At 43.7% G+C, this 13,643-nt stretch overlaps 1 protein-coding gene across 2 annotated transcripts in view; it reads left to right on the forward strand.

Moving 5' to 3' along the window:
* Window positions 1-13,317, forward strand: part of Eif4e2 (eukaryotic translation initiation factor 4E family member 2) — a 29,389-nt gene extending 16,072 nt beyond the window's left edge. Inside the window, exons 7-8 of one of the 2 annotated variants that reach the window (XM_046439758.2) lie at window positions 4,820-4,898; window positions 10,732-13,317. In XM_046439758.2, the coding sequence (XP_046295714.1) occupies window positions 4,820-4,865 (46 nt within the window). In that variant the 3' untranslated portion in view covers window positions 4,866-4,898; window positions 10,732-13,317. The remainder of the gene's footprint in view (window positions 1-4,819; window positions 4,899-10,731) is intronic. The other variant, XM_046439759.2, reaches the window with a different exon arrangement.
* Window positions 13,318-13,643: the final 326 nt, after the last annotated feature.

The following is a 13,643-nucleotide window of genomic DNA, read 5'->3' on the forward strand; positions in this document are numbered from 1 at the left end:
CCATGTTAAGGGATGGCACAGACCTCATGCAACGCCATCCAGGGAATGCAGCCTCATTGCCATGAGCCCATTATGTAGTATCATGTGGTACTTTGTTCCAGGACTGCTGAGGCCTGATATAATGAGGTGACACCTAGCTCTCAAAGTGAGTCCCCATTTCCTGGTACTTAAATTCAGTTCCCATCTAGCTAATGTTGATGACCAGAGTGGTTTCTGATTTGAAGTCAGCTTGATAGTCTGTAAAGGTTGGAAAGGGGAATCCTTGACCTTTGCTTTGCTAACTTCTATTTGCCTTTACTTCAAAGAATTTCTTGCTTGGGGTAAAGCCCCGCTTCTATCTGTGTGTGGCTGACATACACATAACTTCCTTGCTTTGTGCTAATGGGGTGTTCTGGCTGGTATGAAGCTGCCCAAACCCTAGATTCTTTGCCAGCCTCCTCCCTCTCTGCTTTCCCTGTAGAGCCAGATCATCTTCCTCTTCGAGCTAGTCCTGCTTCCCAATCTCATGTTGATAACCTTCCCTTCCTCCCAGCCCAGTGTTCCTGTGCCTCAGGGTCTAGGGTGGGGAGGGCTTTCCTCTGGTGTAAGTTTGACACTCAGGAGACTGTACTGTGCACATACCAGCCTCTTGAGTGCTTTGTGGCTTTGTCTTCTGTGTGCTGCAGCTTGGCATTCAGGTCCCTAACCTGTTGGAAAGTTTCAGCAAGCCTCAGTTACTTTAGTTTTACTTAGAAGCTACCATCAAAATCAAACATAGTCATTTTTGGGTACGCTGGGTCAGGATGCCTGACAGGTTCTCAGGAGTGGAAGTGGTGGTAAGGCTGTTTTCCAGATGGCTCTTCCACTTTGACAGCGGCACTCTGTGTTTGTGCCATTCTGACAACTCCAATCTCCATTTGGCTCAGGATCCCACAGAACACACATTGGGGCTAGTGCCTTGGGTTCAGATGTTCTGGGAATATTTGTGTCATTGCTTCTTTGTTTATTGCATTTCCCAAAATTGGTAGAATATATGAGATTTGCTGGTTTATGGAAAGATCTGTTCTCTGTGTTTTTAGCATTTGTCAGAAAAGACCTCTGGCCGGGTGTGGTAGCACACACCTGTAATCCCAGGGATTTGGGGGACTGAGGCAGGAGGATTCCAAGTTAAAGGCCAGCCTGAGCACCTTTTAGCAAGACCCTGTCTCAAAATAAAAAATAAAAAGCTGGGATGTAGTTCAGTGGTAGAGCACCCCTGGGTTCCATCCTTAGTACTACAAAAAAAGAAAGAAAGACCTGGCCCTTTCCTCCTGGCTTCCACTGTCATGTTGCATGCATTGACCTTAATTTCAGCTACATTGTAACTACTCTAGGGGATGAGCTTGATGTCAGCTTCCAGAATAGGAGTCCTTCAGAAAGCACCAAACTGACCTTGAGACCCCTTGGGCCCAAATGAGCAGAAGTCAGAACTGGTTCTGCTTTGCTTGTTCATTGTAGATCTTTGATAGGTGTGGCTTTGCTTTGAATTAAGTGATATCAGCTGCTGGAAATTGAGAAAAACAAAGAAAATGAAGGAAGAGCCCAGAATGGTCTTCCAAGTATTCTGGAGGTTAGGGCTCCTGAAAGAGTAGGGTGAGAGGGTATTTTTAGGACTGGCTTGGGTTCTTCAGTCAAGTGCTCCTCCCTCTAGCTTGCTGTGTTTTGCTCTAGTCCTTTACCTGTTTTACTTGCCAACCTTCCTCCAGTATACACTGCTTGTGGCCTTTTCCTGCTGCAACCCTAGGTGAGCCAAGAGATGTTCACTGTTCGCTGCCCATAGAAGAGGGTAATGAGCTGCTTTGCTGGGAGGGCTTTTGTCCTTGTTTATTGCCAACTACCCCTAAGAAGTATGAAACTTGTTAGACAGTTTTTACTCAGGTCCTGATTCCATTTAATGAGGCCAGTTGCTAGTTGAGTTCTCATAGGTTTGAGACCTTGTATCAAGTGACTTGCCTGGCTTATGCCCTGCTTTGAGTATAGACCTCATAATAGCCAGAATCTTAGGACCATCAGGATAAAGCTGGGCACAGAGCCATGTAAAACAGCACGGTCTTTTGTGAGGAGTGATTCCTCTTTATTCCAGAGGAGAGACAGGTTGAATTATCAGGACTTTCCTTAGCCATGTCTAGGTATCGTTGTATTTCAATACTGAACTTGAATATACAGGAAAGGACCACCCAAGCCTTTCTCCTGTCAAGGCTAAATCATAGCCTGTGCCCTTCAGTCACCCCATTATGGTTACTGGCCTGCTTTTGTCTTTGTGCTCTGTGCCACCATGCCAATACTCAAAACAAAGGAAGTCCTGATTGGCAGGAGTCAAACTGCATGAGCACCACCCTGACCCTTCAGGGAGGTGGGGAGAGGTAGAGTATAGAATTACGTAGAAATGAGATCTTTGATTTTACATAGAAATGATCTCTCTGCTCTCAGAATTTGCTTTCTGGTAAGTGAGGTGGGATGAGTGGACTTGAAAGGACTCTTTGTTACCATGTCATGAGTCTGATTTTAACAACTCTAGTCATATGTCACTTTTTTCATTTAACTTGCTCTTTTTTTACCTTTAAAAGAAGAAAGTTTTGATTTTACCTAATATACCTAGGCTGCCTGGTAGAAAGTAGCTAGAATATTCACACATGACTTGCCTGTGATTATACCAAAGACTGTGGCCAGCTACTTTACTTTCATTGAATCCATGCAGGGAATTTCTGAATCCAGATTCTTCATGCCAAGGGTTAATGTACAGTAAAGATATTTCTTTTTTCTTTTTAAATATTTATTTCTTAGTTGGACACGATATCTTTTTTTAATATTTAATTTTTTTTTGTTGTAGTTGGACACAATATCATTATTTATTTATTTTTATGTGGTGCTGGGGATCGAACCCAGGGCCTTGCCTATGCTAGGTGAGCTCTCTGCCGCTGAGCCACAACCCCAGTTGTTAATTCTGAAGAAAATGGGAGGGCAAATGAATGGGCTAGAGGAGAGCTCTGAAGTCCATGTTGCAGGCTCTTAACCCAGTGAACTGCTCTGTTTAGATTAGTGTGGTAGATACGGGCCTTCCTGAAAACAAAACAACGCATGAGATGAAGCTTCAGCATGGCAGTATAATCTTGTCAACACCTAAGTTGTTTAAAAAAAAAAACTTAAATCTCACTGTTAGAAAGAAAGGGGTTTCTCTAGGTTGTTGCTTAGGCATTGGATTCTGCTTTGCCCTTGTTTATTTGGACCAAAGAGTACAGTGACACCTTCTGATGTCACTCATGAGCTCTCAGAGTGTACCTCATCACCATCTCTCCAGAATGGGCTATGGAGTGTACATCTTGCTGTGGGATATTGAGTTTGGGAGATGGCAAAAATTGGCATGTTTGTCATGTGTTCTTCATGTTTTCCTCAACTCAGTCAGTATATGCTAGTAGCTTTAGTAGTGGTTTCTCTGAAGAAACCATTCTCTTATAAACCACTAATTATAATTGCTGCTGTTCAAATGAGGGAAATAATGAAATTGGTATAAACATTGCCTAGAAGTTTGAAGCTGTACTAGGTCTCTATTAAATCCTTCCTTCCTTCCTTCCTTCCTCCCTTCCTCCCTTCCTCCTCCCTTCTCCCTTTCCCTCCCTCTCTCCCTCCCTCCCTCTCTTCCTTCCTTCCCTCCCTCCCTCACTACCTCCTTCCTTCCTGTGCTGGGAATTAAATCCAGAGTTTGGGTATTCTAGACAAGTACTCTACCACTGAGCTACATCCCCAGTCCCCCTCTTTAAAAAAAAAAAAAAAAAAGTGACCTGTGGAAGACCTGATGAAGAAGTATATTGTGTGGTCATAACATTAAATATGTAGTGAGGGACATGGCATATTGTCACCCTGGGTGCTGTCATCAACTTAAACCAAGAGTGGAATAATTATTAATAAATTTAGATTTTAAAGAACCAAATTTTATGTGTAATTCCTAGGGAACTTAACACTTAGGGACTGAGAAGTGGCCAGGGCAAAAAAGATAGCAAATAAGCTCCTCTAAGGACACTTGAGGTGGGTGGGACTTCCAGAACCCGTGGCAGTCTGTTTTCCTCCTTTCCTTCCTCACCCAGCAATCCTGAGAGCACCACTCTGCAAGCATGTGTACCCCTGCAAATACATTTCCATTCCTAACTCCAGTTTCTAATTTGAGTTAATCAGCCTGAAATTTGTAATGAACATTGTCCCCTGGAAATTTGACCTGCCATGACCTACTCAGCTTAAATTCTAGGATAATACTTATGTGGGCATTTTAAGAAAACAGTACCTGACACAGGGTCTGAGTTTAGAAGAGTTAGAAGATTGAAAGTGTGGAAAAGAAAATGGTATGTTTTCTTCATTGCATCTTTAAACATCATAATGCAGTTGAGTACTTGGCTGTACCCGTGCATGAGGCCTGGTAAGACAGGTTGTCTCCACCTCCTGTTCTAGGGGACCTGAGGCAGAAAAGTTCGGAAGAAGGTGATGCTGTTTTTTGCTGCAGTGAGTTGAAAGTGTTTCTGGTCATGGCTGAGCTGCACCTCTGACCTTGGTGGATTCCCCTGTAGTCTCATTGAAGGTGCACTGGCAAGTCCTTGAGCAATAGTGAGGGCCAGGCTTCACACATGGGGCAAGTTACTCCCACCTGTCTTGCGGGGCAAGTGCTGGGAGCCTCCCTGCTCTGGTCCCAGCTCCTGTGGCTCCACTCAGCCTGAAGGGCATCTGGAGTGGGAGGTGGGGTGATGGTGCCTACTCTCTGTTCAAAGTGTTTGATATGAATGTGCTGTTGTGTTTTTTGTCTCTGGTTTGCCAGGGCCTGGGAGGAGTTTCATGGCCTGGTGAACAGCAGCGGCCGCTGATCGGACGCTCCCCCTCTGTCTCTCACACTCAGGGTAGGGCCTTGTCTACCTTCTCTGTAACTCTGTGACATACCTCTCAGCCACGGGAGCCCTTTTCCCAAGGGGATGCTCTCTGCCCATTTACCCTGAGCCTCAAACAACAATCCCCGTACCATTGGGTTCCTGTTCTCCTTGGTCATAACTCCTGGGGAACCCTTGGGCAGGTCGCTTACCTTATTAGGCTTCTGTCCCCATCTGGAAAATGAAACTCCATGGACCAACAGGCCTCTGAGTTTCTGATGTTGACATTTCATAATGGTAAATGTGCCTCAAACTTTTTTTCGTTTTGCTCAGATATGGCCATTTTTTAAGCCATTTGCTAATATTCTGTGGCTAAAAGGGCAGTTCCATAGACCCTACTATGGGTTAGGTGAGAGGTATGTCTCTTGTTTGCTGGTGTTGTCTGTCAGTTGTGAGGAAAGATTAATATAAATTCAAATTCAGAGTTTTAACAATGAAAGTCAGTGTAGGTGGGGTGAATTTCAAGACCGTTGCAGGTTGTACTTTAACTGGACCAGCACATGTTTTCTGGCAGGGAGGGACACCGAGATTGGGAAGCTTGGGACAGCTAAAGCATTCACTTCAAGAGTGTTTACATTTCCATCAAAAGAGTACCCAGTCCAGCTGGACACAGTAATGCACACCTATAATCCCAGCAACTCACAAGGCTGAAGCAGGAGGATCACAAGTTCAAGGCCAGCCTTGGCAACTTTACAAGACTCTCAAGCAACTTATCAAATCCCTGTCTCAAAAAGGACTGGGGATATAGTTCAGTGGTAGAGCACCCCTGGGTTCAATCTCCAGAACCAAATAAATAAATAATGAAAAGGACTGGGAATAGAGCTCAGTGATAGAACATCCCTGGGTTTAATCTCCAGTACCACAAATAAATAAATGTGTCTGGCCCTGCAGCGGAAGGATTTGGTATATTTTCAGTATTGGGGGAATGGATGGAAGGCCAGCATTTGCTTATGCCAGAGATGAGAGTCTGCTTCTGGACATCAAGCTACTTCTACCACTCCCATCCCTGAGAAACAAGGTATTTCTGAAGTTAGAACACATTAACTGCAATAGCTGCTTCGAAGCCCACCTTCCCAGGAAGGAAATGAGGTTTTTTCCAGAAGAGGAGATCTTCCTTCCTCAGAGGAACTGGAAGACAGATGATGTTGTGGGTCAGAGAAGCAAGTAGCCAAGGATGTGGGTACCATTATGATCTAGCAGTTGCAGGGTTCCTGTACACACTGATGGTGCCCCCTTTAAATAGTTTGATTTCATTATTATAAATTCAAGTTTTAAATGACAACACCTGGTTTTTTAAACTCCAGTTTTAAAACTTCTCCAAAATGTTGTCCATATAGAATTTCAAGATGGCTGCCAGTATACAAAAGAAGGAATGAAATATCAGTTTCATTTCATCATGTCAGTTCTAATAGTGGATAAGTTACTTAAGAGTGCTCACAGTGAATGTGAGGAAAGGTTTCAGTTGGAAGGGTTTACTTCTTAAAGTATATCAAATAATTGTTCTTTTTAGAGATTGGTCCACCGAGCTGGGCACAGTGGTAAATGCCTATAATTCTATAATCCTAGCAGCTTGGGAAGCTGAGGCAGGAGGATCACAAATTCAGAACCAGCCTTAGCAACTTATTGAGACCTTAAGCAATTTAGCCCCCCCCCCCAAAAAAAAAAAATTGTCCATCTTAGTTTTAAAAAAATATTTAAATTGGGTAGTCAGAATGAAAAACAACTTAAAATGAGCCTCTCTCCCTTTAGCAGACCTTAAATCCCCCAAGAAATGTATCTTTGAATTGCTTTGAAAAGCCATATACTTGCATAATTGCTTTTGTATAGTCCTGTTCTTTTTGTGGCTTCCCTATCTTTTCGTACACTTGATGGTTTAGGTGTTCTCTTTTCTTTGAAGCACAGTCTTGGGAGTCAGTGAAGAGTGTTCGAATTTGAACCAAAAGAATCAACTCACTTCATTGCCTTAGCAGTCTTTAGAGGAATTCATATTTCATCTCTACTGCCTGAGCCTTGCTTTCAGCATAAGGTGTGCTAAGATTTGGATGCCCTGCTCTGGTTGTTTGATCTGCCACGTTAGAGCCCACATTACTTAGGCCATCTCTTACGCATCCTTTTCCCCCCATTTACGAAAAGATCATGATCTGTGAAAAAATTGGCAGAACAACTGCTCTTTAAATAATTCCTAAACCTCGAATGTTTGTCCTCACCTTATCAGCTATTTTATGTCATTATCTATAACTGCTAGTATTTTAGGACCATTTTATTTGAATTCTGTTACAAAAAGTACACTTCTTTCACCATGGCTTCAGTAGAAATCCCAACTAGCCCCTGGGATAGGATCCTGTTACCTAGACAGCTGGCTGGCTTGCATAGAACAGAGGTCTCTATTGTTGGGAGGTACACTGGCATGGTTGCTCATGGAGATGAGATGGAAATTCACCCCCACTGAACCTAGGAGTTTGCAGTTTTATTGAGTATGCAAGGAGAGGAGAGAGAGCCAGGACTGTCTACTGGGGTAGATTGCTGATAGCCAGGGAACGTTTTCCTGAAGATAATGTGCATGTCAGTCAGTAGGTTGATCGTGAGCGCCCCTTCCAAGCCACCCTTCAGGGCAGAGACTCAGATAGGATTCCTGCTTGGATGATGCCCAGCTTTCACCTGAGGACCCGGAGTTACTTCAGTGTTCCTGCTGGGTGCCAGCACAGTGACAGGTAACTCCAAGAGGGGAGGCATTCTCTGGCTGAGAGTCTTGCTCCCTCTCACCTACCTTTAGGAGTTAACTCCTGCTTTCGCTCATTATTCCAGAGCTGACTTTTCTCTTTCTCTAGAAATACTATTTTGAGGCAAAATGGATCAGGAAGCTAGTTGAGTATTTGGCTAACAGTTTTCCCTCTGGGAATGTGAATTTAGAAGCTGTGGGACTGGGAATTCTTTGAGTCCTGTTTGGTACCAAAGCATAGCCCTTGCACCATCACCTCACGACCAGAGGGCCAGGGGGCCAAGGGACCAAAGGGGCTAGCTTTGGGGAATTCATGGTAGATTTTTGAATTTCTAATTTGCTTTTAAAAGAACAAAAGTACATAAAGAGAAAAAAAAAACATTGCCTGTGACCTCTGCCACTTCTTATCTACATTTTCCCTTTCCCTGTCACCTAATCTCTATACTGCAACCTGGAGGAAAGTCTCAGTTGAATATTTGTCCCCAGCTGGTTTGAGGTGAACACATTTCTTTGATTAAATTTGGCATCCAGCTTTTCTGAACCCACCCTTTTATAGAAAGGTTGGACCATAGCCACAGGCCCTTGCTGTCACCAACACAAGGCCACTTGCCCTCATTACTTTTTTCTATTAAATCAGACTCTGGGAAAACTCAGCTGGATTCTTTCTGGTTCGTTTACTGTTCTCCCCATTTCCATTTTGCAAATGGATCTTACACAATAGGACTTAGAAGGTTTTCTAACTATAAACAGGCTTCTAATAAGAGAAAGAATTAAACTAAGTATTAAATATTTGAATGGAAAGTGATAGAACTCTTCAGTTTGTCTGCTACGAAAGAAGACTTTATTTCAGTACAAAATTTCTTTCCAAAAGATTAACTGAGCAGCTTATGGCAATGATTAGCTTGAAAATCCTCTTCTTCACACCACTGAACAGGTGGACAGCTGGATCCCCACCTGCCATCTCCCTTACTCCAAGACAGACAGTTTCAGTCAGAAAATCCTCAGACTTTGTCTTTCCACAGCCCTACCTGTCTGTTCACTCTTCTAACAAGAAGAGTGGTATCCCACTGGGCCTGGTGCTGCATGCTTGTAATCCCAGCAACTGGGGAACTGAGACAGGAAAACAGCAAGTTTGAGTCAAACCTGGGAAACCCTGTCTCAATATAAAAAATGAAAAGGACTAGGGATGTGGTAGAGTGCCCCTGGATTCAATCCCCAGTTCCAAAAAAAAAAAAAAAAAAAAGTGGAGTCTGTCCTGATAGACCAGTGCTATCCGGTGGCTCTTGAACATAGAGGGGTCATACAGGGAAAGAAGTAGAATAGAACAACTTCTCACAAAATTGCTTTCTTTAACATTCCGTGTATGTAGGATGAACAGTCCTCTGAAATGCAGGCTTGGTGATATGGCACATCATACCTTGAGATATGCACAGCCAGCGAATGTGCCTGCTTTTCACTGTGGTATGATCAAATAGATTCCTTGTCATTCTGTATTAGCTATTTTTGTTACCTCAAAGAGATCTATCCTTTTGAAAGTTTTTTTAAATATTTTTATTAGTTGTTGATGGACTTTTATTTTATATTTATTTACATGCGGTGCTGAGGATTGAACCCATTGCCTCACACATGTTAGGCAAATGCTCTAACACTGAGCCACAACCACAGCCCACCTTTAGAAAGTTTTTTTATAACACTGGTCTTTTAAAAATATGGCCACCCATTAACCTTACATTCAACCTTTGGTTTCCTCAGCAAAAGTAGTTGAAATGCTCAGCAACCATGGACTAATGAATCACATGGTCATACGTGTCAGTTATTAAAAAAAAAAACAAAACCTGTGGACTTTGGCAGAAACACCAATTTCTGCCAGCTTGAGCCCATCCCACCCCATCCCCCGACCTCCCCACACACACCCCTCCTTTACTTAACTAGTCATTCTCTTTGGAGTAGGGCTCTTGGTTCTTCTTGTCCTTTTTTTTTTTTTTTTTTTTTTTCTTCTTCTTGTCCTTTTGCCATCAGCCAGGGGCAGGTGAAAAGTGCCATTTGTCTGGGCTTAGCATATTTTCTAAATATTTATTTACTTTGGACCAATATCACAAGTCTGGTTACTAGCCAGAATTTCTACAAATTTAAAATTAAATGGAAAATAGCAACTTCAGAAACTAGAATAATGAGAATTCCTGGCAAATTTGAACCTGAAGCACTAGGCTGGGGCAGTAGCTAGGTGGCCTTTAAAATCCCTGAAATTTTGAGATTGGGGTGGTGCTGTGACCTTCTAAGATGTCATTGGATTTCTAGTGAGGACAGGAAAGTTTACTAATGAATGGCCACACCTGCCTGAGTCCAGTGAAAGGCTGCTAAGAGTGCATGTGTTGAGATCTGCCCCCTCCTCACACTTCTTGGGAAATTAGAGCTGTTTCCAAGGTGCCTAGAGGGCGCCTCTTGGAGCAGCCTCCTTTTGTGTTTTAAACTGAAGATGGCTGGGTTGGTTTATCATATGGCTGGATTGGTTTTGTTTATCATATGCACAGTTTGGTTTAGTGTGTCTCCCTTGTGTGCTTTACTTTACTTCATCTGCCCCATTTCTACTGTGCCCTTTCTGTCCCCTGCCCTAAGTAACTGCTGTTGCTGGATTCTTATGGAACCTGTAAGAGTTTCTTAGTGTCTAAGCAAGCAATTATGTGTGTAACCTTATTCCCCACCCACTCACATGAACATGGTTACTATGTACACACACTGTTCTAGGATCAGTGGATCTTTGGAATCTTTCCATATTAGGAGAAAACTTTTTTTTTTCCCTAGCTGCATAGGGTCGGATTGTACAGGGTGCCATGACATTGATATTTACCAGCCCCCTTTTCGTCTGCATTAGAATGGTTTCTTATCTATTACTATTGCAAACAACTGAGTAGAAATTTTTGCAGGGACTTGGAGGCAGGTCACTGTTTGGCATTAGACTGGCAAGGAAGGAAAGCCCTGGGGTGTGGAGAGTCCAAGAGCTTGAGTTGAGTCCTCCCCGTTTGTGTGTGGTTGTGTCTAGACAGTCCATGTATTGAATGCTGTGTTTTCTCCCATTTTCTCTTTCAGGGACAATTCAAGCTTTCGAAATACAAAAATCACATTGTGAAAGTACACAAGCTGGCAATAATCCTTTTCTGTTTGTGTGTGTTTGTCCGAAATGGATGGAAGGCCTCTGCCAGTCCTTCCGTCTACCCGCTGAAGGGACGTCAGTGAGCCATGTGCTCCCCTTTTGCACTCATTCCTGGAGGACGGATTCCGCTAGACACCCTCCAGCATTGCTGACTTTATAAAGCGGAGAAATGGAAAACGTGACTTTGTAATAGACATTGTTTTTAGGGGCTTCTGGGAAGGGGGAGTGCAGCCTTTTATTTTGCTGTGTGCTGTCCAGACGCCTTCCAGGCCCTCTGTTGCGCTCCTCTCCTGCTGTGCAAAGGGCTCTGTAACCACGTGGACAGGCCGGAGCTGTGGATGAGCATTATCAGTATTATGAATACCTGTGCATCGAGGAACAGCTTCTGCAGAGTTCCAGAGTAACCGAATGCCTCTACCAGCTCTGCCACCAAGTTATTGGGACCATTTGTTTCATCCTCTCCCCCAGGCCACCTCTCTCTGAAAATGTGTTATTGATGTGATGACTGCCCAGGAATTTGTGTCCTCTCTCCTGCCTTACGCTCTCCAGTTTCCCTCCTATGGGGACTCTCTCCTCCTTAGGCACTGCTGCACTTAGAATTATAACCTGGTGGGAACGCTGGTTCCACTGGCATGGCTTAGAGAGTATGTCTTGGTAAGCTTGAGCAGAACCCAGTTTGAGGGAACTAGATGATAATGTAGATCCCAAGCGCAGGATTTGGCGCTAAAGGCAGTGATGGAAACATTTTCCCCTATGAGCAGGGTGTGTGTGCCAAGCCTGCTTCTATGGGTTCTTGTATGCCCCTCACTGAGGAAGGGAAGTTACAGCTGGCTATTGCCAGGTATTAACATTTAGTGTGTATATTCTACAACCCTGGAGAAAGGGTGAATGATTTTTTTTTTTGCATGGCTGTGCCTGTCTGTGGTGGTTGGAGAACCCTCCTTTCAGTCCTTATCACTGGGTATGTATGTAGCAGACGTGTGCTAACGCATGATGCCCACACAGAGCTGGCGAAGGCCACTGCAGGTATGCTTCTAAAACAACCAGTCCCTCATCAGAGAAGGTATGTGATATGACCCAGAAGGACCGAAGCCAGAGAGGTCAAAAGAACACCTAGGATTCAAGTAAGTAATGAGCAGGAGTCTTCCCACAGCCTCCGAGCAGCACTGTCTTACTTGGCTCTTGTGAGCAGAGATCACAGTACCTTAAATTAAGGCCTCTCCTTAAAATGTATCCTTGAAGCCTGAGGGATCCTTGCCACTTGGTCTTAGGAATTATATGAGAGTAACAGGTATTCCCTTATTGTATTTATCTTACTCTCGTCCCACTTTCCAACTCCTGACCCCCTCAAATCACCACTGGGGATGCTTCCTGAAAACAGAGGAGTACAAGGGCCAAGAGGGAGGTGCTTCCATTACAAATGAAGTTAGATCCAAGAAGAAGATCTCATAGTGATTGAAACTCCAGGAATATGAAGAATGCATTCTGCTGTACAGACAATTGTGAAGGGCTCAAGCAAAGCCAGAAGCAACATTGGCTCTAGTGGGGAACAAAGGCTGCCTCTGGAGATTTGAATAGACCCCAGGAGGTCTTCACTTTTGCCTAAGCTCAGATTGCCATGTAAATTCCAAAGAGAGCAGACATTTGGATTTGCCTGCCTTTGGGCATCTACTTGATTGTTGTGTGCATGTGGGTGTGTGAGGACGTGGACAGTGTGTTTTATGAATGGGAGTTTGTGAGGCCTAGTGCTTAGGTATATTGTCCATAGATTAGCCATTTTTTTTGTTGTTGTTGTTGTTGGGGTTTTTTTTGTTTGTTTTAAGATTTTTTTTAATCTCCTTTGTTTTCTAGAGCTGCTCATATTTCCCCTTCCTTTGGTCATTGTAGTATTTGACAGTTATTTTTTTCCCATCAAAAATATGCTGACCCTATGTTGGTTAGAACAGGCTCATCCCTGTTAGGCAGCATCTTGCCCCAGGGTTCTCTCAGATATTCTGCCTAACAGCATAAGTGATGGCTTGAATAGTCAGTTTATCCACATGACCCTTTTTTCCAAACTAGCTTGAGAGGTCTCTCCATTTATTTTGACTCCACAGGCCTCTGATATGCCAAGATGTGACACGGTTATGGTTTTTGGTCACGGCGTCACCTGTTCTAGAGGGAATAAAGGTCTGCCAGGGCTAACATGACCAGCAGGCTAGGTTGCCACTGGAGAAAAGGGAGTCACAGTTGGGGCAGCTCTGTCCAACCCCTTTTCTGGGGCTTCTCTTTGAAATTGGCTCTTACTCCTCTCCAGTGCCCTTCTCTTTGTACCCTTCTGTTCATGTGTGTGTGTTTTCCCTGTGACACTGGCAGTGGCAATGATTTTCCACCCAAAGAGAAGCTCATGGCCCACAGAGCTCCAAGAGTGAACTTCCAAATACTTGCCAGTGAGGAAGGAGCAGCGGCTGTGACCGGGGATGTGGTGTTGCACTTTCAGAGCAGTTGTCTGCCGCGGTAATAAATGGAAATACCAGCAAGAACCAGCTCGTGGACTCGTTGATACAAGGGAAGCAGGGACTCTGGTGGTTTGTTGCTGCTACATCAGCCCTTCAGTGTGGGAGTGTCCATTTTAACTGCATTCTTGAACCAAATATGTGGGATAGTCAGAGGATGCTGATTACATTGATGTAGATTTAATATTATGAAATATTCTCTAATTACTATAATCATTGCTGCAACTCAGTTTGCCTTTTTTAATACTGGCAACTAAACCCAGGGATGCTTTACCCCTGAGTTACATCCCCAGTTCTTTTTTCTTTTAATACTTTTTTAGTTGTAAATAGGCAGTACCTTTTATTTTATTTTA

Source organism: Marmota monax, unplaced genomic scaffold, assembly GCF_021218885.2.
Source record: "Marmota monax isolate L192 unplaced genomic scaffold, Marmota_monax_Labrador192_F-V1.1 WCK01_AAM20220418_F8-fsc00041, whole genome shotgun sequence".
NCBI lineage: Eukaryota > Metazoa > Chordata > Mammalia > Rodentia > Sciuridae > Marmota > Marmota monax.